This window comes from Harpia harpyja, chromosome 2 (assembly GCF_026419915.1).
Source record: "Harpia harpyja isolate bHarHar1 chromosome 2, bHarHar1 primary haplotype, whole genome shotgun sequence".
Classification (NCBI taxonomy): domain Eukaryota; kingdom Metazoa; phylum Chordata; class Aves; order Accipitriformes; family Accipitridae; genus Harpia; species Harpia harpyja.
In genome coordinates, this window is record NC_068941.1 from 2,463,166 (window position 1) to 2,487,930 (window position 24,765).

Here is a 24,765-nt window from a genome sequence, read left to right on the forward strand (position 1 = left end):
TGCACAAACCCCATTCTCAACCTGCCCTCAGGAGGTCCCTCCATCCCATCCCATCCCATCCCATCCCATCCCATCCCATCCCATCCCATCCCATCCCATCCCATCCCATCCCCCCCATCAGTCCCGCACAGCCCATTTCATTCTCTTCACTTGACAAATCCCTTGCAGCTTCTCAAAGCCAGTATTTACAGTATGGAAAGATGACAGCATCGCAACAGAGGAAAACGCCTCACGTGCAGGCTGGGTAAGGAAAGGGCCCTGTGGTACTTTTAGAGGTGGCACCTTCTGAAAAGCATCCTCTGCAAAAAAACAAAGAGCACCCCACCCCCAGTCTTCTCAAGGATCAAAAACCACAATATCATTTATAAAATTTTTATTGGATTCAGTAGTGCTACTCGCAGCTCTCTGAAACAGAGAAAAGTAAGTATCATTTAAGCTTCCTGCTTTTCTTAACTCCTGCGCGAATGCCGGACAGTTCCCCGGCATATCTGTGCAATTCCCTCCGAACTTCACGGACCTGGCCCTTGCGGCGAATCTTGGCTCGCCGAAACTTCTCCCGATGCTTGACCCTGGGGTTGCGATCGATCTTCTTCCTTCTGGGTGTCAGGCCTTTGTTCTTGATCATCTGATAGGTCACACCTCTCTTTTTATTTGGATCCTCTCCTTCCAACACCGCTTCTTCTTCAAGCATGTCTTGGTCTTCAGTTCTCTTCCTCTTCAGTTTCAACTTCTCCTCCATCATCTTATAGTATTTTAGGGCAGACTCTTCATCCAGGTCTGACTCATCTGACGGTTCAGCAGCAGTAACCCGGCCATTAGCAAGCGCAGGAGCACGTTTCGATTTGTTTTTCTTAACGTCCAGTGGGAGGAACAGCGCAAACTTCTTCTCCTTCTGTAATTTGTCTTCCTTCTTATCATAGTAGTTTTTCAAAAGCATATGAACTTGTGAGGATAACTTTTGATCTATAACAGCTAGGTCATTGATTATATTCCTATAAGCAACCAGCCGTTCGATAACGGGATGACTGTGAACCGGCATCCTCTTTGACTTCAAAACCAAATAGAAACTGATATTGGCACAGTAATTCAAGTAGAGATGATACTTGGTCTGCAAATAGCGACTGCCTTTCCCTTGCGGGATAGTGCCGTTTTTGACCATTTGCAGCAGTGGGTGCAGTTCGTCCTTGAGCTCCATTAGCTTGACTTCAAAGTCCTCAATCAGCTGCAGGAGCTCAGGGGACTCCTGCTTCAGTAGCTTCAGCTGCTCCTTCTTGGAAAGGGCCTGCAAATCCTTGTCAATCTTCTGCCCCTTGTCGTCATGGGTTTTCTGCTGCTCAGCCAGATAGCCCTGGATCACATCCAGCCCATAGTCATCCTCCCCTAAGTCCTGCAGCAACCGCCTCTGGATGACTTGAGCCTCCTGCTCCTCTTCCTCCTCCTCAGCGTCGACTTCTTGCTGGCTACGCTTGCCCTTGGCCCGTGCATCGCTCCCATAGTCCGTGTCGTAGTAAAGCTGCTTGCGTTGGCCCCAGGAGAGCTCGTGAGGGAGCTTGGTGTCCCGATGGCGCTCCTCCAAGTCACTCCCCATGGACAGCTCTCCATCTTCATCTTCAACCTCACTTCCCTCCTCCTCGCCTTCTCCATCCTCCTCCTCCTCACCTTCTCCATCCTCTTCTGCGCTATGGTCCACGTAAAGATCCACCCCTAATACCTCCTTCTCCTTCTCCTCCTCTTCTTCCTCACCGCTTCCATCCTCCTCGCTGTCCTCCGGCAACTGCAGCCCCAGCACCTCCTCCTCCTCCTCCTCCTCGCTGTCCCCGGCCTCCTCCCCGCTCTCCAGGGCCGCCATCACCGCCTGGAACTGCGCCTCGTGGAAATCCTCCACCTCGTCCGCCAGGCCCTCGGGGCCAGCCTGGCCGCCATCCTCCTCCTCCTCGGCGGGCTCGGGCGGCGGCCGTAGGACGGTACCGCGGCGGGTCCTCATGGCTCCGCTCTGGCTCTTCCACCGCCCTTCCGCTTCCGCATTCGAGTCCCTTCCGCTTCCTCCCGCCCCCGGTTCCCCCTCCAGCCGTTCCGGCCCCGGGGAAGGGCCCGCCGTAACCCTCGGTGCCGGGGGCGGGCAGCCGTACCGGGGGTACGTCCCCGCTGCCGCCCGCCCCGGGGCCGGAGCCTGCCCCGCCGGGGAGAGGGCGGGGCGGGCTGGGCCCGGATTTTGGAGAGAGTAACAGGGACCCGCAAGGAGCTGCGTGACCTGTGCAGCCACTTAAGCAAGGATTTTTCTCAGTCGTGGTGGGTATCAGCATTGCAGAGTGCCCCGCGGAAAGAAAAGAGTGCTTTTTTTTCTCCTCGGGGGATTCTCTTCGCCTAAAAGCACGGACGCATACAACTGCTGTCTGTAATCTTATAACAATGAGGAAATTAAAAAAAAAAAAAGGGCAAGATAGAAAGCGCACCTGGCATCTGTCCCCTCATGAACTGAAACTTCTTGTTACTCAGTTCCCTACAAGGAAATCAAACTTTCAGAGAGAAAAACAAGTATTTGAAAACCTCCCTGGACACATCTGAGGCACGTACATTAACTCTTGCACCTCCTTCCCTCCACCGAACGGCATCTTTACAGGGATACGGGCATCTCCACAGGGATACGGGCATCTCCTGGCAGGATCCGGGCCCGTTCTAGAGGCTGCAGGTCAGCCTTCAGGCTGTACGGCGAAGGCAGGCTGCAAAGCCGGGCTGCTGCTGCTTCGCCGTCCTCTCTGCTCCTTGGATCAGTCCCTTTACGCCAATAAACAGATGTGTCCAAGGCATTAGTAAAGGAGCAATTCTGATTTTCAGCAGCTGGGGACCCCTCATCAGCGGGGTTTTTAAGGGAATCTGTATTCATTCATGTTTGCGTTCTCATCCTGTATTTTTGCTCGTTTGTGTCTGTCGTCCGTCACAGAGCGCACAGCCCAGGCTCCCACCATTCCAAAGGGAAAATCGCATTAATACTGAGGCACATGGAAACGGTCTGTTTTTAAGCAATGCAGACAGCCGTGCCACAAGAGCAGAGGGCAGCACAGTAATTAGTTTAGTCTGAGCTCAGAAACCCAGAGCCTGATAAATTAAGCATCCACATGTCCCAGCAAGAGGAGTTCTACACAGAAGTAGTGCAGGTGCTTTTTTCTCACCACAGAACAGGTGCAATTTTATTTTTAAATGCTGCCGTCCACCTTCTTGTGGAAAAAGACGTGTCAAACAAATAGTAAGGTTAACTGAAACAGAGGTGGGGTGCACATCTTTACTCACTTTTTGGTGATTCATTTGGATTCTGGTAGATCTGATGGCAGACAAGTCTCACTTATGAGCCTTTTTTCTGACATGCTTAGCTGTTCTACATAGTCACTGCTGCGTCAAAATTTTCCCTATATGCTCTTGCACCAAAGATAGGTTTTGCCTCGGACTAAGACACCTTTTCCAAATCTGTCCATGCCAATTTTCAGATATCACCTCCCCTGGAGACAGACCTATATAAGAAAGAGCAACAAGAATAACTTAGTTTTGTTAAGTGAGACATAGCATTCATTTAATTTGTTAGTCACACCTCGGTGGAAATTCTCACTTTATACTAGTTGGCCACTAAAATACAGACATCTCTGCCCATCAGGCTTTGTAATCCTGCTGCTTAATCCTACTGGGTTTTGTGTGAAGTCTATCCAGAGAAGTCTGCAGGCAATTTCTGTGCAGTTAAAATTCCAGGTAACTTTTGCAAGTGTGACTTACAAAAACCCAGGCCTTGAATGTGTCCCTGACCCCAACAGTTTCCATCTAACTGCCCTCACAATGTAGTGCCCTCATTTTTTTAAGGTCTGCTCTTTCAAAATTCAGGGCCTTAACGAGAGACCAACTTCCACTTGGACTTTCACGGATTTAAATGGAATTAACATGTTGTCTCTCAGTCCGAGGTTAATTTCTAAGAGCAGGAAAGAAATAGCGTCTATAGACATTTGAAATTCCTCCAGGACTTGCTGAAAACATGATCCACTTTTGGTGAAGCTGGAGATGACCTCCAACGTGAGTTAGTTCATCCAGCTAGCAGAAACTGCTCAAGCCAAACCACACCAGTTTGCTGTAAGCATCAGTAGAATCACCGCTACCAATACAATAATCAGTGACTGCTGCAGGTCTGTTTTAATCCACCATTTTCTTTGCCTCTGAATGACAAACGAGGAGGAAAGCAAGCCGTAGAACAGACTGCTAGCGGACGGTGTGTTATCTGGAGATACCCTGTGCCCTGGTAGAGCTGTCCTCCTCTCCACTCCTTACCCAGCGTAGCAAGGACAGACAAAGACACAACTATTTTGCCTCACTTCAACCAGGCACCTGCCCAGCTTCTCACCTGGAAAATCCTAATTCAGCATGTCCAGGGCCAAGTGGAGGCACAGGATGAGCGGAAGGACACTGAGACTACAAGGCTGGTTCCCATTTTTTTTCAAATTCTCAATTACCCCTCCGCTAGCCTCTGTCTCACAGTGAGGTTGGAAGTCTAGCTCCCCACTCAGCTCAGAATTTAAGCCTGGGGTGATGGTTTGCCAGCCCCTTGCCAAACTGCCACAGTTCTTTAACGCCTGCTTCCCCAGATAATTTTCTGTTCATTCAAAATGTCACACAGTAAAAAGGGGATAGTCCATAGAAGTAACAGTCCATAAAACAAACCTCCCTCTAAAGACCTTGCAATCGAGAGAGAAATCCTCAGAGACACGCAGGTGGCTGAACGGGCCTAAAAATAGCTCTCGTGCCACCACATACAGACCAAAGGGACTGTATGCAGACATGTAGATTTAGCAACCGAAATTCAGATATGCTGATCACCGGTAGTCAGGAAAAACCACTGAAATTAACAGAATCACACAGAACATAATTCTGCTCAGTCTCTCCCTTCAAGTTTCAAACATACTCATGGATGCCTCTGCTTGAATTTTACCAGTGCCATATTTTTGTCAGTGCAGTTTGGCAAAACAGACCAGAACCGGCCTCTTTTGCATGTGCTTTATTCTGCTGCCTGCATCCCCCCTTCTGGTGTATTTCTAAAAAATCTCCTATTGTGTTACAAAAAAGGTGACTGAAACAAACAGTGCTTTAGATAGACACCCCTACCACCCCATGGTTAGCCAGGTCTATTTTTAACCTTGTGCAAAAGATGGGGGACAGGGAACATCTTGCTGCTGCTTCAGAGGAGAGCTCCACCAAAAACTCTGTTGGCAATACGTCCTGGGGAGGGGAAAAGGAAACAAAATTTTTGCCCCCCTAAAGATGGAGCCCTAGTAAGAAAACAAGGTTTGTAAAGAAGAATTAGGTCATAAGCCCTGCTATGAGCTAAGCTTGCACCCATCAACCCCCTGCACCTGCCGGGGGGAAACCTTGTGTGTGAGCGCTGCTGATGCAACACAAAAGCTCATTGCATCATGCAACTGCCAGATGAGATGTTTGCGCTATGAGAAAAAGATCAGGACACAGATTCCAGGCTATTTGAGCAGCTCTAGGGTTAGGGACCCAGCCAGCAAGGTCTGAAGAAAGGGAAGACAGCCTGTAAGGTGACAGGCTGCCCTTTCAGGAGCTGGGATGCTTGGCAACATTGCTTAATGACGTTAGCTTCTTGAGAGCTTGGCACTAGCAACCAACCCCAGGTGAGCCAAGGGTGGCACAGGCTGTGTGAAAAGCCTGTATCTGGTCAGCGGGCTGCTGCTCTGCTGCATAAGGAAAAGCTGCAGAACACAGGGAGATTTACCACGTGCTGCTAATGTTAATTGAGACAAACACATATTGGAGGTAGCAGAAATTGAGGAAACACTGATGCGATAACACTGGGTAAGAATGGGCCTGCCAGCATTGTACTTCGCTCTGCCTCCCCTTTTGTCCCCTGATGCGGGTGTTTGGAGGCCCTTGCTAAGACTGGGCTTCCCTTAAAAAGTGGCCTTTTCTGTGCAAGTCACATACATATGCTACAGAGAGAGCTCTGGTCATCGCAGGTTACATTGCAATGTTTGTTTTTCAGAGTTACACAAGTGATCCCAAATCTGTGACAAAAAAATCCCAGGTCCTCCCCCATACTCCCACCTTCAGGAAAAGTCTGCTTGCCCAGTACTTCGGAGAGTTTGCCTGGGACCTGCCTCAGAGCCTTTCATAAACCACAAATCCCATAAAGTCCCTTTTCCATTCATAAGGAAAAAAGCTTCTCGATGCCGTGGGCAGAGCTGGAGGAACAGTTCAGCTTTGCCACAGACCTGCTGTTGCTTTGTCTCTTTTCCCCCTCCCCTCTCTCATCTTGTTTTGACTGCAAGTTCTTTGGGGGCAGGTCGAACCCTTAATAGAGGCTTGCACAGAATCTGGTGCAAACAGGATTCTGATCTTGAAGTGTTTTTATACTACGAGTCAAGTGATCTTTAAGTCTGATTTCTCAAAACTAGGAGCCAGAGCTGTTGCCCCTTGGCTGTCTGGACACGTTCTTACCTTATGCTCCTCACCCCCAGGTGGGAAAGTGCCACTGGCCCTGATGGCAAGCTGTCCCCTAAGGACCAGGGCGGTTTTGCCCTCCCTTGCTCTTAGCAGCTCATGGCTTGTTGGTGATTAACAGAATAAAAATGCACAGTAATGGTGCAACTCCCTGCCCCCCTTCACCTTTGAAAGCCAGAGGTCTTTGCACGTTGAACATGCCTGGTTTCAGTCCCCAGCCACATTTTCCACAGTGTCAGTGCTAGCTGGCTGGGCTGTTTATTTTAGGAAACAAATAGCCATATCATTTGCACACGCCCTTATAGGCAGACACCGGCTCTCCACTCGCGTTCTTCAAAAGAAGGGAAGGCAAGATGAAGAGCTCTTTGTTGCTGTGCGTGGCCTTGGCCGTCTCCTTGGGGTTCATCCTTGTGGCAGGTAGGTGATAAATGAAGAGCGTGGAAAACTGCGCTTAAGATATCAGTGACGGGGTTTGTGCGATCAGCCATTAATTATTCTAATACCCAAAAATCAGACCTCAAAGCCTGCTCAAGCAGTCATGCTTCAGTGGTACTTGGATACCTCAGTGTCTGCACCACGGAGCTGTGTGGTTGTAATCGCTGCCTTGAGAGTAAAGAAGCGATGACTAGCTGCAAATTTAAGACTTGATAATTACGCATTTTTGATCGGGTTTCTGAAGCAACGAGCCGCAAACATACATGCTTGCTTTTCTGCAGTGCTAGGAAGCTTGCAAGACTCTTACCTGCTAGATTTAGAAACTTCTAAGATCTTCCCGGTAATCCTGCCATATAGCTACAGCCAACTTATTTCTGATTAAAATGTAGTTTATCATATAACTCCACTGAATTTCTTGGAGACTCTTGATTTAGACTGAGATCAGACTGTCATTCCAGCACACTCCAAAGCGTGGTTTGCAGGTAGCAGATACTGAGTATACTAGTGCCGGATCTCTATACGACAGTCTAAAGTCATCCTCATTCACACGGTGGATCTGGTCCGCAGCATTAAATCAGTGCTTAGGAATAATCATCCCAACAGCATGGACAACAGTATGCCTGCATTGCCTCCAACTTTGGGGAAAGGGCATCTTATCGCCTACCCAGGCAGGTCCTTGGCAAGTACTGCTTCCTATGAAAAGTCACTAGCTGTATAATCGATTAGCTGAAAAGGCAGAAAATGGTGAGAAATACTGTGTCGGTTCAACGCAGAACCCAGTCTGGTTTTCCCCGTTCATACACACGGCTTAAGAGATATAGACACACGTAAGCAGCTTAGAGAGGAAGTCAGATTAGTTACATGCAGCCACAGGAGTTCTGTTTGTACTACTTCTGTTGAAATGAACGTATTTTGGGGCTAATTGAGCCTCTTCCTTCTTTAATAAAGTAGCCACTTGGACCTGCAGCAGAGTTTGAACAGATACTTTTGGAATGCATTTGCTTCTTTGCTATGCTGCAGCTGGATTCTGTTGGGCTTCACAGTGTATTACAGGACAACCCAATATTGGAAGATGAGAAATTTTGTGAAAAAAATATCCACGTGAGTGTTGAGGAGGGAGGGAACACCATATTGCAGTAAATCATGCACCAGAAAATCCAACCTAGAGACATTTAGAAGGGCATTAGGAAATTTTGTATTTAACTACCTTTTCCCCAAAGGGACTTTACTGGGTGATACATGGAAGAATTGCTGATAAAACTCTCTTTTTTGGAGCTTTGTAGTTTTACTTTAAAAAAATATATGGAGTACCTGTATCTTTTACAGTTACTGAAGCCAAGAGTATTACACGAGGATTTAAATCAGGACAATATTTTTATAGTACAGTCAAAAAACCCCTGCATATTCATAAAAGAGTATGTTAATATAATTTTAGGAGATGAATTAAAGCCTGCTCCCCAAAGGTTTGGGGACAACTCCCAAAGCCAATAGGATCCGACTTGAATATTGGCTTTGGATTAAGAGCTTCGAAAGAATTGCATACAGCATTAGATAAAATACAGTGACAGACACCAGAGCAAGGTCTATGTGAAGGAGAGGAAGCTAGAGACTTTCTGTAAGACAAAAGAAAGGCCAAGACTCATGGAGGCAGACACTAAAGAAGCTTGTGTAGTAAGCTTCTGCTTCAGCGGGAAATGTTCGTGTTGCATGATGAGTTGGCAGAGAGGAAGCATGCAGAGCAACAGAGATTGGAATCGGGGGTACAAAGAGACAAGCACCGTTAAACTCCAAATAACGACCATCTCCATGTGTCAGACAGGATTATGTATTTCTGCCTTGGTGGGGCACAGTGCAGTTGGAAGTATGACTGGACTTGCACTCTACGTGCACATTTTGCAGTGGCATTTGTTCAGCTGGCCAATTGTGCCAGATGCTATACAAAGAAATGCTAAAAGCCAGCCCTTGCTCTAAAGGGCTCAGTGGGCACACTATGGCAGGATAAAGAAAACCTGAGAGCAAGAGAAAGGGCAACATCTTCCACATGCCTGTAGTGGCTTGCTCCACTGCCCAAAGCAAGGGATCAAAGTAATTTCCCTCCTAACTGAGAAACTCCACAGTCAATCTTCTTCAGAAGGTGTTCTGCCACCAATTGTCACAGAAACAGCATTTGTAACTAGCAGGTGAATTGTAGGGTCGGTCTGAGGCATCATTTTACACGGTTTTGGTGCCTTTTTCACAGTTATGGGGCCTGCAAGGTTCTCAGAAAATAACCCAGTGGAATGGAAGCTGACGAGACCAGCATTTTGTAGGGGCAGGAAGGAAGCTCCAGGAAGCCTCAGATAGAAAACCTGGAATACCATTTGCATTACATTGTATGGACTAGATACCTGGGGGCTCTGCCAGTCAATACTGCAGAGGACCTGACCTTGTTTGGTCTTGCAGACAGCTTCATGTGACAGTAAGCTGCCACCAATAGTGGCTAACAATCAGAAAACTTACAGTCCAACTCGGGAATCCACGTGCTGCTCCTGGATCCCAGCTTTCGTGTTGCTCCCACAGGCTTTGAGCACTACCCCTTTTACCCTATAGTAACAGGGTCTGTTGCTCATAAAACCCAGCAGCTTGGGACATGGAGATTAAGAAAAAACACAGACATGAGCTTATGCAATATGTGTGTCTGCTTCCTTACTGATCCATGCTTTGATAACTTAAAGAAATCCAGCTATTAGGACCAAAGCTTTTAAGTCAAAGTGACTCTAAAATCCTCCACAGACATGATGAACACAGATGTTTTCAGCCTGTTTCTTCTTTCTCTGCATGGTTAAACCAAGGGACAGGCAGAGTAGGCAAGTCTCCAGAACTGAAGGTCCATCTGAGCCCAACATAAACTGTCCCAGTCTTAAAAAAAAAAAAAAAAACACAAAAAAACCCCCGCTAGTTTTGGTACTTCTAAGCAGGCTGTAGGTGCTGTAGGAAAAGTGATGCTGCAAAGCAATGGCTGTGAATTTGATTTTAGCAGTATTTAGAAATACAGAGTGTAAAAACAACCACTTAAGAAGGGTATGACTTTGTGTGCATATAAAAGCAAGGCTGGCTTGTTATGGGTGAAGCAACAAGAGGCTCTGGGTTGGGGAAAACCAACTAGCAAAGAACAAGCTGTTTCAAATCCATCTACTTGCACACTAAGAAGGCATTGCACACTACCAGGAACATTCAAAAAGCTCCTGGGTGACAGATGGGATGTTTCACCCTATTTTGACTGAGTTTCATATTGAATAGTATGCTAAAAGTGCGGGAGACATACCCAAGCTGGTTCTTCTCTATTTGAGTAAGAAAATCAGGACGGTAGTTTTCCCTGCAAACCACAAGCATCATAAGGGCCCCTTGCCTTTCACTGCCAGGTTAGCAGGCTGCCTTCTTGCTGGGTCCTGTAGTGCTTTTTACCATCTGTTCCCTCAGGCACCTGAAGGACAATATACCACTCAAGGAAAACTGACACATCTGCCACATTGGCAAGGTCAGAGACATTTATTTAAAGGCCAGACCCAAACTAGGGTTTAGACTCCTAGAATAGTTGTGGTGCATGATAGAGGAATTGGGTAACCTCCCCTGTCAGGGTAAAAGCAGCAGTTGAAGAACTGCCAGGTATAGCTCGAGGCTTGCAAGGGGACTTTCTTCCCATTTCATGAGAAACTCCTGCATGTTTGCCTCTCACCAGCCACACAGTGTGCGTACTCATGGTTTTCTCCTTCCCAGTCCCATCGCCTCTACATACAGAGCATACAGTAGACTGAGCAGGGAAGACAGCTGAACTCATCTTTGCGAAGAGGGTCATTTTTACCTGTTGCAACCTGGACTTCAATCCATGCAGACACCATAATGGTGCATTTCTGGCATTCTCATCACTTGGCTTTCTGCTAGAGCAGGTTTCAAGGTTTTTCTTCTTGACCCAGGGACTGCATATCCTGTGCTTGCAGGTTATTCACAGGACTCTGAGAACAAGGAATATGTGCTGGTCAATAACAAGTGTCAATGTGTAACAGTGACCTCAAAGTTCGTCCCCTCCAAAGAAAATCCTGATGAAGAAATCCTGGAGAGAAACATACGCATCCTGTAAGTGGCAGACACATATTACATGGAGATGGTGAGCAGGAGATGAAGCGTTATGTGAGATCCATTTTCTCTGCATTGTTTCCCATGTCCTGGCATTGATGAAGTGAACTGTTTTTCCCATGGGCTGCTTTCTATGGTATCCTGGAATATTTTCTTTTTCTTCATGTTTTTCTAGCTCACATGAACCTATCTGGTGTTGGTCCCTTCAGATACAAAAGCATCTCCATGTTTTAAGCGGTCCAGTAGTAACTTTACAAAATAGGCTGGGGAGGTAGAATAACCTTTCTACTGTTGATCTAATCTGAAACCAAACTGGGCCCATGACACAGGCCTTACTTACCGATCAGATAGCAAGCCTGCTATTTTATAGGCTGGGAAAACTAGTTAATGCCTAAACTATCAGAAAAAGATTAATCCTATGAGGCAGACCTCAGTTCAAGAGTAGGATTTTGTCCTCTTTATTCACAGAAACCTTACAGAAGTATGCGTGTCTCTTGGAAACATGGACCAAGTTCAGGCTCAGAGCTGCAGTTCTGGTAGAGCTTGTAACAGGAGAAACACTAATTAAACATCTCTGTCTATGTCCTGCAAGCCTCTTGGGCATCTACCAGCTCAGAGTTTAAAAACCAAAACACAAACCAAAAAAAGGATTATCAGCACTGTCACCCTGAAAGTGGCACTTTCAGAAATCGCTGCAGTCCTCTTGGGGAAGGTTGTTGCCTTTGAGGACACAGAAGGGCCAATATCTGCCGTTCATGGGCTTTGCTGTAGAGAAGGGTCAGAATAGAAAAAACCCGAAGAACAAGATGAGGGTTGAGAATTGTTCACAGCAGCCTAGTCCCCTGTTTAATACGCAGTTTTCATGAGAGTGATTCTCTTCCCTCCATTGCAGAGTCCCCCTGAAGGCTCGAGAGAACATCTCTGACCCCATGTCCCCACTCAGAACCACTTTCGTCTACCGCATGACTGAACTGTAAGTAATTTTATTTATTAAGTTCACTTCCTAAGATTTAACCTCCCCTGCAGCATTGCCCGCAGCAGCTCAGAAATGTGCTTGAAGGCCAGTAGAGAAGGTGACTCAGGGTCACAGAGGAGAGTTTTCCCCACAGAGCCTAGCTTTCATATTCTGTTGCAAGCCAAGAAATTGTTATCTCTGTGATTAATTCACATAAAAAGGTCTCACAGTTACAGAGAATGTTTCATTCTGACCCCTGTTCATCTCGAATGTCTTAAATATCAGCAAATTACACATTGCCTGTTTAACCCTCCCTTTTAGAGACCAGTCTTGCCAATAGCAGTTTGACAACACTAAAAGCATCTGGCTGGGAGTTCCTGTGTAAAACCTAGAAAGGCCACAGTACTCTCCTAGCTACATCTGTAGATCAGCAAGGGAGATTTGGGTTTCAGAGGGGCATCTTTTCCTCACAACTCTTAACACTTGTTCTATTCTCCATGTCTTCCAGCTGCAAAAAATGCAATCCTGTAGAAATTGAGCTGGGTGGTGAGATATACCAGGCCCAGCAGAGCACCTCCTGCAACGAACCTGAAACCTGCTACACTTACAACAGGGACAAGTGCTACACCACAACCTTCCCATTCGTTTACCACGGGGAGACGAGAGATGTTAAAGCAGTTCTGACGCCAGCATCCTGCTACGCCGATTAGCAAAAGCCACTGCTATTCTAATGCCTCATTGCACTCAGTGTTCCTGTCAAAAATACATGTATAGCACCATAGTACCTGGATGACAGTGTCCAAAATATCAGCTCCCAGAGTAATGCCAGCTCGCCTCTTCATATCATTTTCAACATCAGACTAGTGCCATCTCCCAAGAGCAGCTACTGGTTGTCATAGACTGACTCTGTCCTCATATTCCTGGAACATATCTGCAATGCCATTATTATACATCTCAGATGTTATCACACGATACAGACCAGATCCTCAGCAGGTATAAATCAGTAATTCCCTTGAAGTCAAGGAACCTGTCTTTTTGACAGTTTTCCACCAGTCTTCATCTAAACAAGGCTGCCACAGGCCTCAGCAGGAATGTCCGTGTACTTCCCTCCATGAGCAATGTAAAGCAAACCCCTGCACAACCTTTATACAAGACCCTTTGACTATAGTAGCAGAATTTGTGCCATTATTAGAAGGCTGTTGTACAATCATATTTGAGAGAAAAGATGGGGGATGAGACCAAGAATTCAGATTTCAACGTTACTTTACAATTGGGCATTCTAGACCCTTCTAGCACTTTGACAACTGCAAGCTTCTAGATCTCACTTACATTTAGAGAAGATCAAAACACAGCGCTACACTGAATGGTTCTGCAAAGTTGCCAGGCCCTCAGCTGTGCCAGGAATAGTAAACTTTTCTAGGACATGTTAGTTATTTCACTTTCCATGCTTATTTACTGATATTGCTGCCTTCTTCCACCCCTTATCCCAGTTCAATTGATGAAAAAAAATCAAGTTGGCTCGAATTTCTTTTCTTATTCCTCATTTTGCATTTAAAGCTTCAAGAAATTCTACGAAGGTGACTCAATTGCTAGAGCAGGACCCTAGTTAGGGATTCATTCCTTCTTTCACACCAGTAGTCTTTTTCTTCATACAAGAAAACCTCACCAAATACGGGAGCTGATTCTGTATTCCACCTTGCATATAAATGCATTACACTCGGTATTGCTCATAGGAAACATCATGTATGAGTGCATAAGCTGTCCAGCATTACATTTGGGATGGCTGGTATGTTTCTCACTGTTGTCACAAGTTGATTGTAAAGCCTTAGGCTGTTCTGAAAAATCCTTATCTGGCTTCACGCATAATTGGAATAATAAAACAGCAAAAACGTTACTTCCATAATTGTAGCTTTGTTAGTGAAACATCAAATAAACTTTTCTCTGCAGCAGTCTGTGTTACATTCCAGTTCAATAAGAACTCATAAGAAAAAGCCAAGTCTATAAGCATATTCTTTCCTCCTTCACAGTGAAGTAAGGAGCTCTCCCTAAATAACTGCTTCTACTTACAGGCAAAGCCTCCTGAAATACTGGGACAGAAACATTATGATGCACTTGCACAAACTATGACAGATTGAGGCTGAACTGGTTTATGATTTTAGGATCAGCTCCGCATCACTGAGCTGCTTCAAGGCCCTGTGAGTCAGTGCAGGATCACTCGCCACTGCAACAAGTGCCTTCAACATAGGTTTGTCAGGGGCTAGTCATTCATATGCAAGGTTTCTGTCCTAAAGAAAAAACAATCTTGTAGAGGCCAAATTTTGAAGACTAAAAGAGTAAAGAGGACTGAGACATAAATTATTCTCATGTTACATCAGAGTTATGGAAAATGAACTCAGAAAAAAATCAATTTTTTTCCCTCCTTCATGCAAAAAGATAGCCAATTCAAAAAAATGCAAAATGCAAGGGGAGGCAAAGAGACTTCTGCCATGTACTGACACAGCTATTAGTATTTCAGTGGTTAGGTACTAAGCTCACTGAAGTTTGTCTCAAAGACATTTTCATCTTGAAAGTCCTGGTGCTCACCAACCTAGGAGCTCTGTGATGTTAGAAGATAGTGAGTCACGGTAAGGCTGCATTTCATCTCCCAACACAGCTCTTCAGTTTACAGCCACAGGAACTTGCCAGTCCTTGGAGCTCTGCCTCTACTCCTGAACTGCGTGCCTAAACGTGAAGTTTCTACATTTGTTTGTACATCCTGTTTTAGAGACAACGGAAGGTTCACATTTACTCACAACGGGACTGGAAATCACCCTGCAGCACATCTTGGGAGTCCAGCAATGCCAGCACAACAGACTATTCCTGAGAAGCATTCAGGAAAAAGGAAATCAAAGCACAGACTATTATCCAAGCAGCTGTGAGCAAGTACTTGCTTAGATAATCTTGGGCAGAGCAAACAGCCACTGGGAAACAAGAAAAAAAGTGTTCGGCAAACTCGCCACATGCTGTTCAGCTTTATAATAAAGCAGGATTCGTTCCCCCCGTCTTTTGTCAGAGAGAGAAGCCTACGCTGACAGCCTTGCCTACCCCTTGGTACTGGATTGTGTTAGCTGGGTTTTAAATGATAACTCAAAGCAACACAGCAAGTTAAATCAGGCTCTGAATCCTTACCTGAAGACCCGGACAGTAAAATAGGAGCAAGTGAGGCCTGCTTATCCTTGAGAGCATATACTGGGCAGGGTCTGGGACCTTCTAGCCCAGGGAAGAGGATGGAGGAAGACGCTAATGGACGAGGGAAACTCCCTTTGCTGGAGGTTGTCTTACATGCGCCAACAAAACCATGTCCCGCTTTGAACAATCAAGTTTTTCAGACTGTGTGGCCACTACTTCAAAGTGGGATTTTTTTCATGAGTCCTAATGTTGGGGGTAAGAATGCCTCCCTTGGTGTGAACTCCTCTGTTTTGTTCTCTAATTTACTGTGGTGGGACAACGCTTCCCACTCGGGCTGGCAATACTTTCCTACAAGCTCCATCTTTTTCTTCACAGGTCAGGTTGGTTCTTTAGCTGCATTTAATGTTTCTTGAATAGTTCCTCTTAGTGCATTTAAGCTAAATGTATTTTGTCTCAAACTTGTAGGAATACATTTGTATTTTATCTCCTCATAAACTACTTCTAGACTTAATTCTTCCCACGTCTGTCCTCCTTGCCTAAATACTGTTCTGTTGCTTATGCAATGTTGACTTAAAGAGGGATTTCTCACTAGTTTTTTTAGAAGTCCTTTTTAAAGCATGGAAATTTATCCTCATAATCCTGTTTCCAGTTTGACCAAAAGTTTTATTTAGCAGCAGAAACCTCAGAACATCTCAAAGCTGAGCTAAACAAATCCTTGAGCTCAAAGACATTGTTTTACAGTAGGGAATTCAGCAAAGGAAGCAGCTTATGACCGTAATCAACCAGGCAAAGCTGCAGTTAAACTCACAAATAGGCCAAAGGGCTATGGGACAGCCCAGTTCCTGCGCTGTAAAGGCTTCAGCTGTCTTTATTAGGTATTTTTGGTGCAGCAATAGATAACAGGCTATGATTTTTCGTGGCCTCACTATATTAAGTCTACTTTTGTTAGCACAAGGTTTGTCCATGGTGGGATCTTTCTGCAGAAGAGTGTCACTTTGTACACTCTCAGGTGGAAGGTTTCATTTTTTCAGTAGGTATGTAGATTGCAGCCAGTTACGCCTTAAGGAATTCAGAGATCACTTTTTCATATTCTGTAAAGCAGCAAGCACAATGTGGATGCTTAAAAAACAATAAGATTTTGTGGACCAGGGTCTTTGACTAAGCCAGCACGTTACAGCACAAGACATCATCAGTGCCTTCTAGGCAAGCCCAAGCACTGCTAGGCTAGCCAAGTGGTTTGTGCCTGGAATGTGGTAGTCTACATTCCATTGTCGAACTACCTGACCATTTCAGAAGTAACTCAAAACTACCTTTAAGTTTATTCTAATGGAAGAATATTCCTTTAGGAGCAGCTCAGCTACTAGCTTCTATTAATCTTAAGATAATTTAGAAATCTGTATTAATTCACGGTCACGAAAATAACTTCTCTTATTTTGTCGTATCTCTTCAGTCACTTCCTTGCAAGCTTTGGATGTCTCCTCCGGAGCTCTACTATCATTTCCCACAGCCAGCATTTTCAGAAGGAACTGAAACAAAAGATTTAACATAAGCATGATTAACAGCCTCAAATGACTCTTAGAGAGCAATTGAAAAAAAGATGAAAATATGTAAAGGGAAAGGGTCAAAAATCCAGCACACATATTGCTCAGTTGCAGCTGTTGCTTATGATATGAGATCAAACTCAGTGAAGTCCCTTCTTAGGCATTCAGAGGTTAAAATTTGTTTTGCACCCACAGTTAACATTAGCACTGGCTTCTGCACATGCTGATAGCACGTAAGAATGTCAGCCACGCAAGCTGCAAAGCTATGCGAGTCCCAAGTGTACATCAAAGTACCTGTTCACTTGCTCCCAGGATGCCACTTTGTACCAGTCCTTCACATGAAGCCTGAACAGGGGGATCCCAGCACCACTTTCAAGACACCCTGCTCAACCGAGCCCCAGCTGCCTTCTGAAGTCCCATTTGCAATTACACCAGTTCCTTCCCTCCAAAAGCTCCAACACAGAGAAGAGAGAAGAACCGGAGGTCCCTGATCTAGGCGGTTTTACAATCAGGACCTTGGGACAACACAGCAATAACCACGAGCACATCAACACAGGGACACAGACAACACCCTCAGCAGATTCCCATGACTCACCCAAGGCTTTCTGTAGCCCTTTCTTTCCAGGAAATCCTTAAAGGCCTGTGTGCTGTGGAGCTGTGTGACTTCCATCTCCTGAATTTATTTCCACCATAGATGAAAATAAAACATTCAGATTTCATTTTTATGTACAGGTTCCACGTGCCTAAAGAAACCACGCAGCATATATCTGTCCAGCTCTCACGAAAACTTATCAACCAATAAGTATTTTAACTAACAGCTCTAACTAGTTCAGATTTCATTTTTTCGTTTCAAAGAAATGAGGTTGCTTCGTGAATGTGAAGTTGATTTTAGCAAATTATAACCTATGAACCTGTAATGTGATGTCCTGTGCTACACAAAGTCATTTCCACCAGCGTCTTTGGTAAGGAAGGCAGGAAGGGTTATTCTTCATTATCCAAGTAAGCACACCTACCCTCGATAGTCTGCACTCTATTCCCTGGAGGGGCTGGATAAAATTAGGTGGATTATCATTCAACGGTAAGCTTTGCCTTTATTTTTAGGCAGCATTAACAAAACCATAACCTTTGCCTTTGTGTTCTTCTGAGCTCAGCTGTTCCCAGGCATCTTCTCTGCAAAACTTCCTCCTTTGTTTTACAGACAGTGTTTCTTCATAAAACAGGAGTGACACTTGTCATCCAGCTCACCAGCCCTTCGCATGTGGCGTGATTTTAGTCACACGCAACTCCTCAGTTCTACTTTTGGAAGGACTGCCCTCTAGAGCATGAACGATGTCTTCCCTTTTTACTGTGTAGTAAGTGTGAAGATGGAGTAGATCTTTTTTTATAAAGAGGAAACTAAACCTACGTCTAAGTAAACCCAGCAATTGAAGAACATGCCTGGTCTTCAAACTCCTCCTAATAACACTTCGTACCACAGCTCAATCCAGCACCTTTGTCAAGATAGGTATTACACTCAAATAAAACCAAGATAGAAACACCCTAAAACATTCTGAGGTATCAATTGCATATGAATGTATTTCTGCCACATATGATACTATGAGCATTTAAGAAACTAGATTTACAACAGCTACTTCAACTAAATCTTGCTTATTTGCCTTGTAGAGCTATTGTCCACATATAGGTGCCATGAAGCCGCAATCTAATCCAAGTGAATGAGCTTGTTTGAACCAGGGTTTCTCAGCTTGCATAACATGGTCTGTTCCACATCTGTTTGTGGCTGTCAGGCACAATGCAGTACCCAGAGACATTCCCATTAGAAAATAGTCTCTCATAGCTATGTCACAAAAGAACATTATCACTTTTTTTTTTTTTTTACATTCACCATACCTTTTCAGACCGGTTCTTTGCATTCCCGAGGCTGTTGATTGTTGCCTCTGGAGCTTTTAATGGTTCATTCGCTTTCTGTTTTCTCCATGTTTTGGGATCAAGATACCACACTCCGTATCTGATCTTCTCCCATTTTGTTTGGGAAAGGACCTGCAAAAAACCACTGTTGCAGTGTTCTTTCATCATGTTCACAATTGTCCCTCATACCACAGGCAGTACAGACACTGTCACAGAACCTGAATAACACCTCTGAAGAGTCTACCAGGGATGATCTTGTACCCTGCAACTATACAGTACAAAGGTGGTGGGTGATGAGAACACGTGACTAGAAATTTTTTCCCTTTGCCCCCCACAAAGGCAAACAGTATTAAAAGCTACTTCTGGAAATCACTACCCTCAAGTCATCTGACCATTGTTTTTTTTTTTTTTAAACTGTTTTTTGTGAGAACCTGGGAAGGAAATCTGTGAGGTTCATACTTCGTGAGTCAGAGGCTCAACGAATGTTTTTTTATTTCAAAATCAAATTTCTGAACATGGAAAAAAACCTAGCTACAGGGTTGAAGAAATGCAAACTTTCAGTTAAGCCAGAACTGGCCCAACTTCCACCTCTTACCTAAAATCCTGTAGCAAACATTTTCCCTAAAACCCTTGTTAAGAAATACTAGTTGTTTAGCTTAAGTAAATTTTAAATAGAATTAATCACTCACAGTTAATCACTTACTTAGCATTAGGACTCGGGGGTCATAGCATAATATTGCGTGACTTGGTATATTATTCGTTTAGCAATACTTAGCATGAGTAGCTACATTTGCTGAAGCCTTAGGCCACAAGCTGTTAACTTTCACCTAGATTTGCTGAACTTTTACCTACTTAAGCAGAAGACCTCCTCCAGAGCCAGCACAAACCAGAAGATAAGGAGGCAACAACTGTCAGCAGAAGCTGCAACTCAAGAGGATAATGGCCTGCTTGAAGATGGTAAAGGAATCCAATAAGGTGTTAGATCGCAGCCCAGAATCACCATTGGACCAAACGAAACGTGAAGAACGCATGTGGGGTGGGTGCGTACATTGTAAAGTTATAATTGCCCAGGGATTTCTTTGTTCAGGGTCCCTCTCCAGAGGCACCCAGCTTTAGCTGGTTTTTTTTCCTGGCTGTACCCTTTGAATAAATTATTTTTTCATAAGATTTGATGCCTGAGACTCTGCTATGGGAAATGTAGCGTTCGAAATGCGAAGACCCTTCTTTAACAGCCTCCTCCAGTTTTTACCTCAACCATATATGGCCTTTGAGTATGCATTCGATGATTAAAAGAAAATACAGCAGGAAAAGCAGGTAATGGGAAAGGTAGGGACTGAATGGTCATTGCCCTATGCTTCAGCTTCTAGTTGTTGACACCTACACCAGTCCCTCTGCTCTCCTACATAAGAGCCACAGATACACTCGGCACTGAAGACTTCCTGAAGCTCCAACTGCAACATCTAACAAATCACGTCTTGAGATGGGTCAGACATGATGTCCTTCACCTAATCCAAAGCTCACACAGTATTCAACCATGTTTTTCTGTTGATTTCATTGGCTTTGGATATAGGCAAAACCACCAAGAATCCTTTAGTTTGACCAGCAAAGACTGTATGGTTGAGCCCTAAATAATACTCTTGTGGGTCATTCTCCTATTTCACTGCACTGCTGCATGTAAAAAAGTAACCATTATGGAACATTTCCTTTTTCAACTGCACGCTGGATCCTTAAGATACAATTATAGAGAAATATCAAGTGCTCCCTGGAAAAAACAGGCTCCTTGATCATCTCCAGCAGGCACCCTCCCCCACAAACCATCCAAAACAATTAAAATTTTGCAAATGTAAATGTGGGCTCTTTTACCTTAACCTGGCAGGAAAGGCTCCTTAGGTGATGAGAAGAACTCCTGACAGCTAACTGGGGAGGTGAAATCTCCTGGCTCTTTGACTGCTCTGCTTCCGCAGTGTTGAATTTCACAGCATGGAAAGGTGAAGGGACAGTGGCCTCCCTTTCACAGCTGGTGTTGAGCAAGCTCACCAGGGTATCTTCATCAATACTGCAGTTCCCTCCTCCCTGGAACAATAACCCAAGTACAGTGTCAGAATGGGGAAGAAAGCAACATCTCATTACTAGTATTTTCTTGCATGCATTTCTCTCCCCGCTCCCCTCACTCCAGTCTATAGTACTGTTAAACTCAGCACCACAGTTTCAGCTGATCTACAAGTATGCTTGCATTAGCATCATTACAGTGATGAGAAAAGCACAAAGTCAGCTTGGAACCAACACATAAATTGGTGTATTAATTTCAGATAAAAGGGGACTGCTCCAAGGTGAGGCAGTTAAACAGTAATTTGGACATGGATGACTTCCCTGGAAAAAAACAAAAAAACAAACAACAAAACTTTCTGAAGCAAACTTACTTAGCAATATTTTTGTATAATGATACTTATACCTTGCTTTACATTTTAGTGGGCTGAGCCCTATTAGTCACAACAGGACATCAGAGCTGAGCGTCAAACAAGAAATCTTGGTTTTGACTTTGGCTCTCAGATTCACACATCCAGAGCCACATTTCTACTTCTTAAGTCCAAAGACATTTAGCCTAAATGAAGTAAATAGGTTTCTAGAATCAAAGAGAGCAGGCGGTGGCAGTTTTGGTTTACTTACCAAAGACATAACCCAGTCACAAAAATGCTTGGTTACTCGCTTTACGTGTTCATCAGGGGGAATGAAGTCAGTTGGCATGGCCTCCTTTTCTCTTGCTGCTACCTTCTTGGAAAGCCGTGTACACCGGTTTTTGCCTCGAGACTCTGTGCCGCTGCAGATATTAATGCAGTACAATCTGAGACACCCTTTGATTAGCTGCAGCAATAGCCGTCACCACACAGTCAGTATTAGACAACAGCTGAAAGCTGGATCCTGTGTTTGCACATATGCCTTTGGATCACCGGTGGTGCAGTTCACCACAGGACATAGCATGATTTTTGCAAGGAATAGCTTGAGCAATTTGAACCAGTTGCTAAGACCACCTTCACAAACAGAAGAAAGGGCTGTACCTGCTATATCAAACAGCGCAGTCCCAAGGTTTGGACGCAAGGCTTGAAATAACCTGCCACCTTCAAAATAGAAAATCCTAAAAAATTGAAGCTCAGAGCTGTACGTGCCCATCACTCTGCCTTTCTGCCATTATTAAAAGTGCTTAGGGAAGAATAAAGTGACACTGCTTATTTTGCCTTAGCTATTTCAGCCTGTAAAACTAACCACCAGTGAGGCTGCCTCCTTATGTTTCTGTATCAGTCAGAACTAATTCTGACTGGTCTCTGAACAGGTGATGGGATATCAATCAATTGATGAGTATCATTGAGGAAGGCAAGGGAACTTATCTTTTAATGAAAACTACTCCCATGACAGATTGATGTAAGTTTTAATTAAGCGCTTAAATTCCATTTTCCACTCATGACAGAGAAGGGGGCATTCGGAGACATTTTTGTTGCTGTGTTCATGTTGTCCAATACTCACTGTACTCGTGTCTCAGCAGCTGTTACTTTGCTTTGCGTGTCCTCCGTATGATCCGGCACCTCCTGAAGGGGTTGGTTCTCCTGTTCATAGTCATTGTAGCCAGACTTGCTCTTCAAAAGCATTTCAGGATCCGGGACACCAGCAACCTCTCTCAAGAGCTGCAAGCCAAGCAAAAAGACAGCCTGTGTTCAAAAATAACCTCATTGGAAGAAGTCTGCTTGGGGGCTGTGGGAAGGACTGCCCAACATGCATGTCTCCTTGGGTCTACTAGCAGTTAAGGCAGTTCATAGTCCACAGGCCTCAATTTATAGACCTTCTTCAAAAATCTCTAAAGCATTAATTGCAACTCAGGCTGCTTGCTAGATCTGTGAATCATGCTGAAATTCTAGCCTCTGCAATCTTCTATGGCAATCTGCTGTACCATACACAAAGTTTTCCTTCAGCTGCTTTTAAGTTACCTTTCTTTCGGTACAATCCCTTGTTTCATCATTCCATTGCCCCAGCAAAAGCAACCTGGGATCGGGGAGAGCTCTGCTGTTGCCTGGTCTCACAGAACAGAGACCCAGCTCCCTTTTCTGAATTTTAAGGCTTCTCCCAATGAACCCATCCATCATCTTACTGCATCCGAGCCTTAGTTAGACAAGGCTAAACAATACTAAGGGGCTTCACCCCATCTTCTGTAGCATGAAGCCTGTCCCTTCCAAAAGTCTCTGAGCTCTCCCGTTCCTTTTGAGAGATACTACAAGCAAAAAGCTTAATTTTGCCACTGTATCTGGTCACTGTCCTCCATCTGCAACAACCAAACAAGCATGTTCCAGAAGTTCCCATCCACACAAGAGACAAGGACCTGCTAGCTTTTGCTTGCATGAAGCAAAGAAAGTTGAAGAACTGGAAACTGGGAAAAGAGGATGATTCTGTAAACAGGCTGAAAAATAAAGGTAATGAGATATACTCTGCTATCTTGGGCATATTCCTAACTTATCAGTTCTGATTAGATTTGCTTCCTGCTCTATAATGTCTTTTTGTATCAATGCCTGGTGATAGCTTAGCAGGTAACGCATTTTCCGTAATCTGTTGATGGCAGGCACTAGATTCCTCAGTTAGCCCATTTGTAATATTGTTCCACAATTAACTCACTGACAATTTGGACCTACCGACTAAATCTAAGTTACCTTTAATATTAGTTGCCTTCTTTTTTCTTTGGAAAGAAACACAAGTTGCTGTGGGTTTTTTTTTTAATTGACCACAGTAGCTGCATGCTAGGTTAGTCTCCCGTTCCAACTCTCCCAAGAAACAATGTTTAAACAGGATTACAAAATCATTACCTTTGTGGAGATACTTTTTTCCAAGCGTGGGTAGAGAATCAAGGGTTGCTGGTTCAGACAGCGCTCTATCTGTGCAACATAATCCCTCCTGGCTTGCTGCAGTGGGCTGAGCTTGGAAAGACAGACCTGCGTTTTAGCACACTTCTTTCTTTTCTTCCATGGGACTGTGGACAAAGATTTCAGTGTGCGGTTTTGAAGGGTAATTGAGACAGGCCGCTTTCTACCGTACACAATCATGTTATCAGATGAAGGAGGAAAGCCATCTCTGAAGTCATCTAGACCTTTTTTCAGGAATATCCAGCGCTGACCATTAAGGGAGTCCGAGAACCTCAGTCTGCTTTCTCGAAAGTCCTTATAAGACATTTTCTCCCTTCTGTAAGCAAATTACATTAAGCAGAGCTTAAAGGCTGTATTCTAATCAAAAAGACTCGAGTACATTTAGAGTACAAGTAGATATTCAACTCCAAGCATGTTTACCCACACTGGCCAGCAGTTTGCTGCTACTCAGCTTTTGAGAAAAGCTTATAAAACACTGACTTAATCTGTATGAAGGACACCCACCAAACCCCAGCATTTCCAGCTCTCAGAAATCCTGGCATTTCAAAAATTTGTTTTTAAATCAAAAATTGACAATGTTATAGAGGTTCTGTTTCGAGACATTTATTTTATACATATGTATATTGCTTCAATGACATAAAAATATTTTAAAGCTGTATGTTCAAGATCACCACCGTTCCTTACAAATGCTTCATTTCAGTTGACCACAACTTTTCCAGCTTTCAGCCAGTCCACATTTCATTTGTGGCCTACCAAATTACTTTAAAGTTGCAAGAAGGACTTAAGAGTTGGTAGTTGAACCAACCTTCATTTTCCGGAGCTTGCAGATACAGCGTCCAACCTGCTGTTTCCAAGGTGGTTCAGGTTGTTGAAGGGGACACTGGTAGGAGGCTGGCCATGGCAGCCTGGAGCAGGCAAACCGGAATAAGAGACCCTCTGACTGTTTGCTGAGAAGGTCAGAGGCTGCATTAACTCCAAGGTGGCAGCAATTTTTACCTCCAAACACTACCTGAGGAACCCCACGAGCATGGTAACAGAGTGATTTACAGTTATGAAACTCATTTAAATCCTCTTTGATCTGTAGGGATTAAATGTAGGACAAGAAAGTAGTGACTTTATATTTACTGTATCTTCCCCAGAACAACATTGTCTATGCTATGGGAAGGTAGAGACTCTGCTACAAATCTAATGGCAAAAAACAAGACAGGCATCACTAACCCCCAGCCATTCTGCATTTTGCACCCTATTTTCCTCT

General features: G+C 44.4%; 3 protein-coding genes across 4 annotated transcripts; 1 reads left to right on the top strand and 2 right to left on the bottom strand.

Moving 5' to 3' along the window:
• Nucleotides 1–358: 358 nt before the first annotated feature.
• On the bottom strand, nt 359–2,044 carry UTP3 (UTP3 small subunit processome component). The gene has a single exon (XM_052812372.1). The coding sequence runs from the start codon at nt 1,982–1,984 to the stop codon at nt 428–430; it is 1,557 nt and encodes a 518-aa protein (XP_052668332.1). The 5' UTR covers nt 1,985–2,044; the 3' UTR covers nt 359–427.
• A 4,638-nt stretch (nt 2,045–6,682) lies between these two features.
• On the top strand, nt 6,683–13,944 carry JCHAIN (joining chain of multimeric IgA and IgM). Its single transcript, XM_052812398.1, has 4 exons — nt 6,683–6,909; nt 10,905–11,040; nt 11,933–12,013; nt 12,504–13,944. Exons 1-4 carry the CDS (start codon nt 6,846–6,848, stop codon nt 12,703–12,705), a joined length of 483 nt encoding a protein of 160 aa, XP_052668358.1. The 5' UTR covers nt 6,683–6,845; the 3' UTR covers nt 12,706–13,944.
• Nucleotides 13,945–15,805: 1,861 nt separating this feature from the next.
• On the bottom strand, nt 15,806–24,475 carry FAM47E (family with sequence similarity 47 member E). Of its 2 annotated transcripts, XM_052812410.1 has the most exons (8): nt 24,316–24,475; nt 23,454–23,826; nt 22,129–22,286; nt 21,277–21,427; nt 20,473–20,682; nt 18,592–18,741; nt 17,300–17,377; nt 15,806–16,689 (listed from the first exon to the last, which is right to left on the bottom strand). In XM_052812410.1, exons 2-8 carry the CDS (start codon nt 23,814–23,816, stop codon nt 16,540–16,542), a joined length of 1,260 nt encoding a protein of 419 aa, XP_052668370.1. In that variant the 5' UTR covers nt 23,817–23,826; nt 24,316–24,475; the 3' UTR covers nt 15,806–16,539. The 2 variants fall into 2 exon arrangements, with proteins under 2 accessions (XP_052668370.1, XP_052668376.1); XM_052812416.1 differs by lacking the exon at nt 24,316–24,475 and having other exon boundaries at nt 23,454–23,914.
• Nucleotides 24,476–24,765: the final 290 nt, after the last annotated feature.

What these genes read in the sequence shown, in the direction of transcription:
- UTP3 (XM_052812372.1), bottom strand. Translation starts at nt 1,984, where the DNA reads ATGAGGACCCGCCGCGGTACCGTCCTACGGCCGCCGCCCGAGCCCGCC.
- FAM47E (XM_052812410.1), bottom strand. Translation starts at nt 23,816, where the DNA reads ATGTCTTATAAGGACTTTCGAGAAAGCAGACTGAGGTTCTCGGACTCC. An exon ending in AAAAAAGTATCTCCACAAAG is followed by an intron (nt 22,287 to 23,453) that starts GTAATGATTTTG and finishes CTTGGCTTGCAG; the next exon opens with CTCTTGAGAGAGGTTGCTGG. An exon ending in GCCTTTCCTGCCAGGTTAAG is followed by an intron (nt 18,742 to 20,472) that starts GTAAAAGAGCCC and finishes GGTTTTTTGCAG; the next exon opens with GTCCTTTCCCAAACAAAATG.
- JCHAIN (XM_052812398.1), top strand. Translation starts at nt 6,846, where the DNA reads ATGAAGAGCTCTTTGTTGCTGTGCGTGGCCTTGGCCGTCTCCTTGGGG. An exon ending in GGGGTTCATCCTTGTGGCAG is followed by an intron (nt 6,910 to 10,904) that starts GTAGGTGATAAA and finishes CTGTGCTTGCAG; the next exon opens with GTTATTCACAGGACTCTGAG. An exon ending in GAGAGAAACATACGCATCCT is followed by an intron (nt 11,041 to 11,932) that starts GTAAGTGGCAGA and finishes CCTCCATTGCAG; the next exon opens with AGTCCCCCTGAAGGCTCGAG.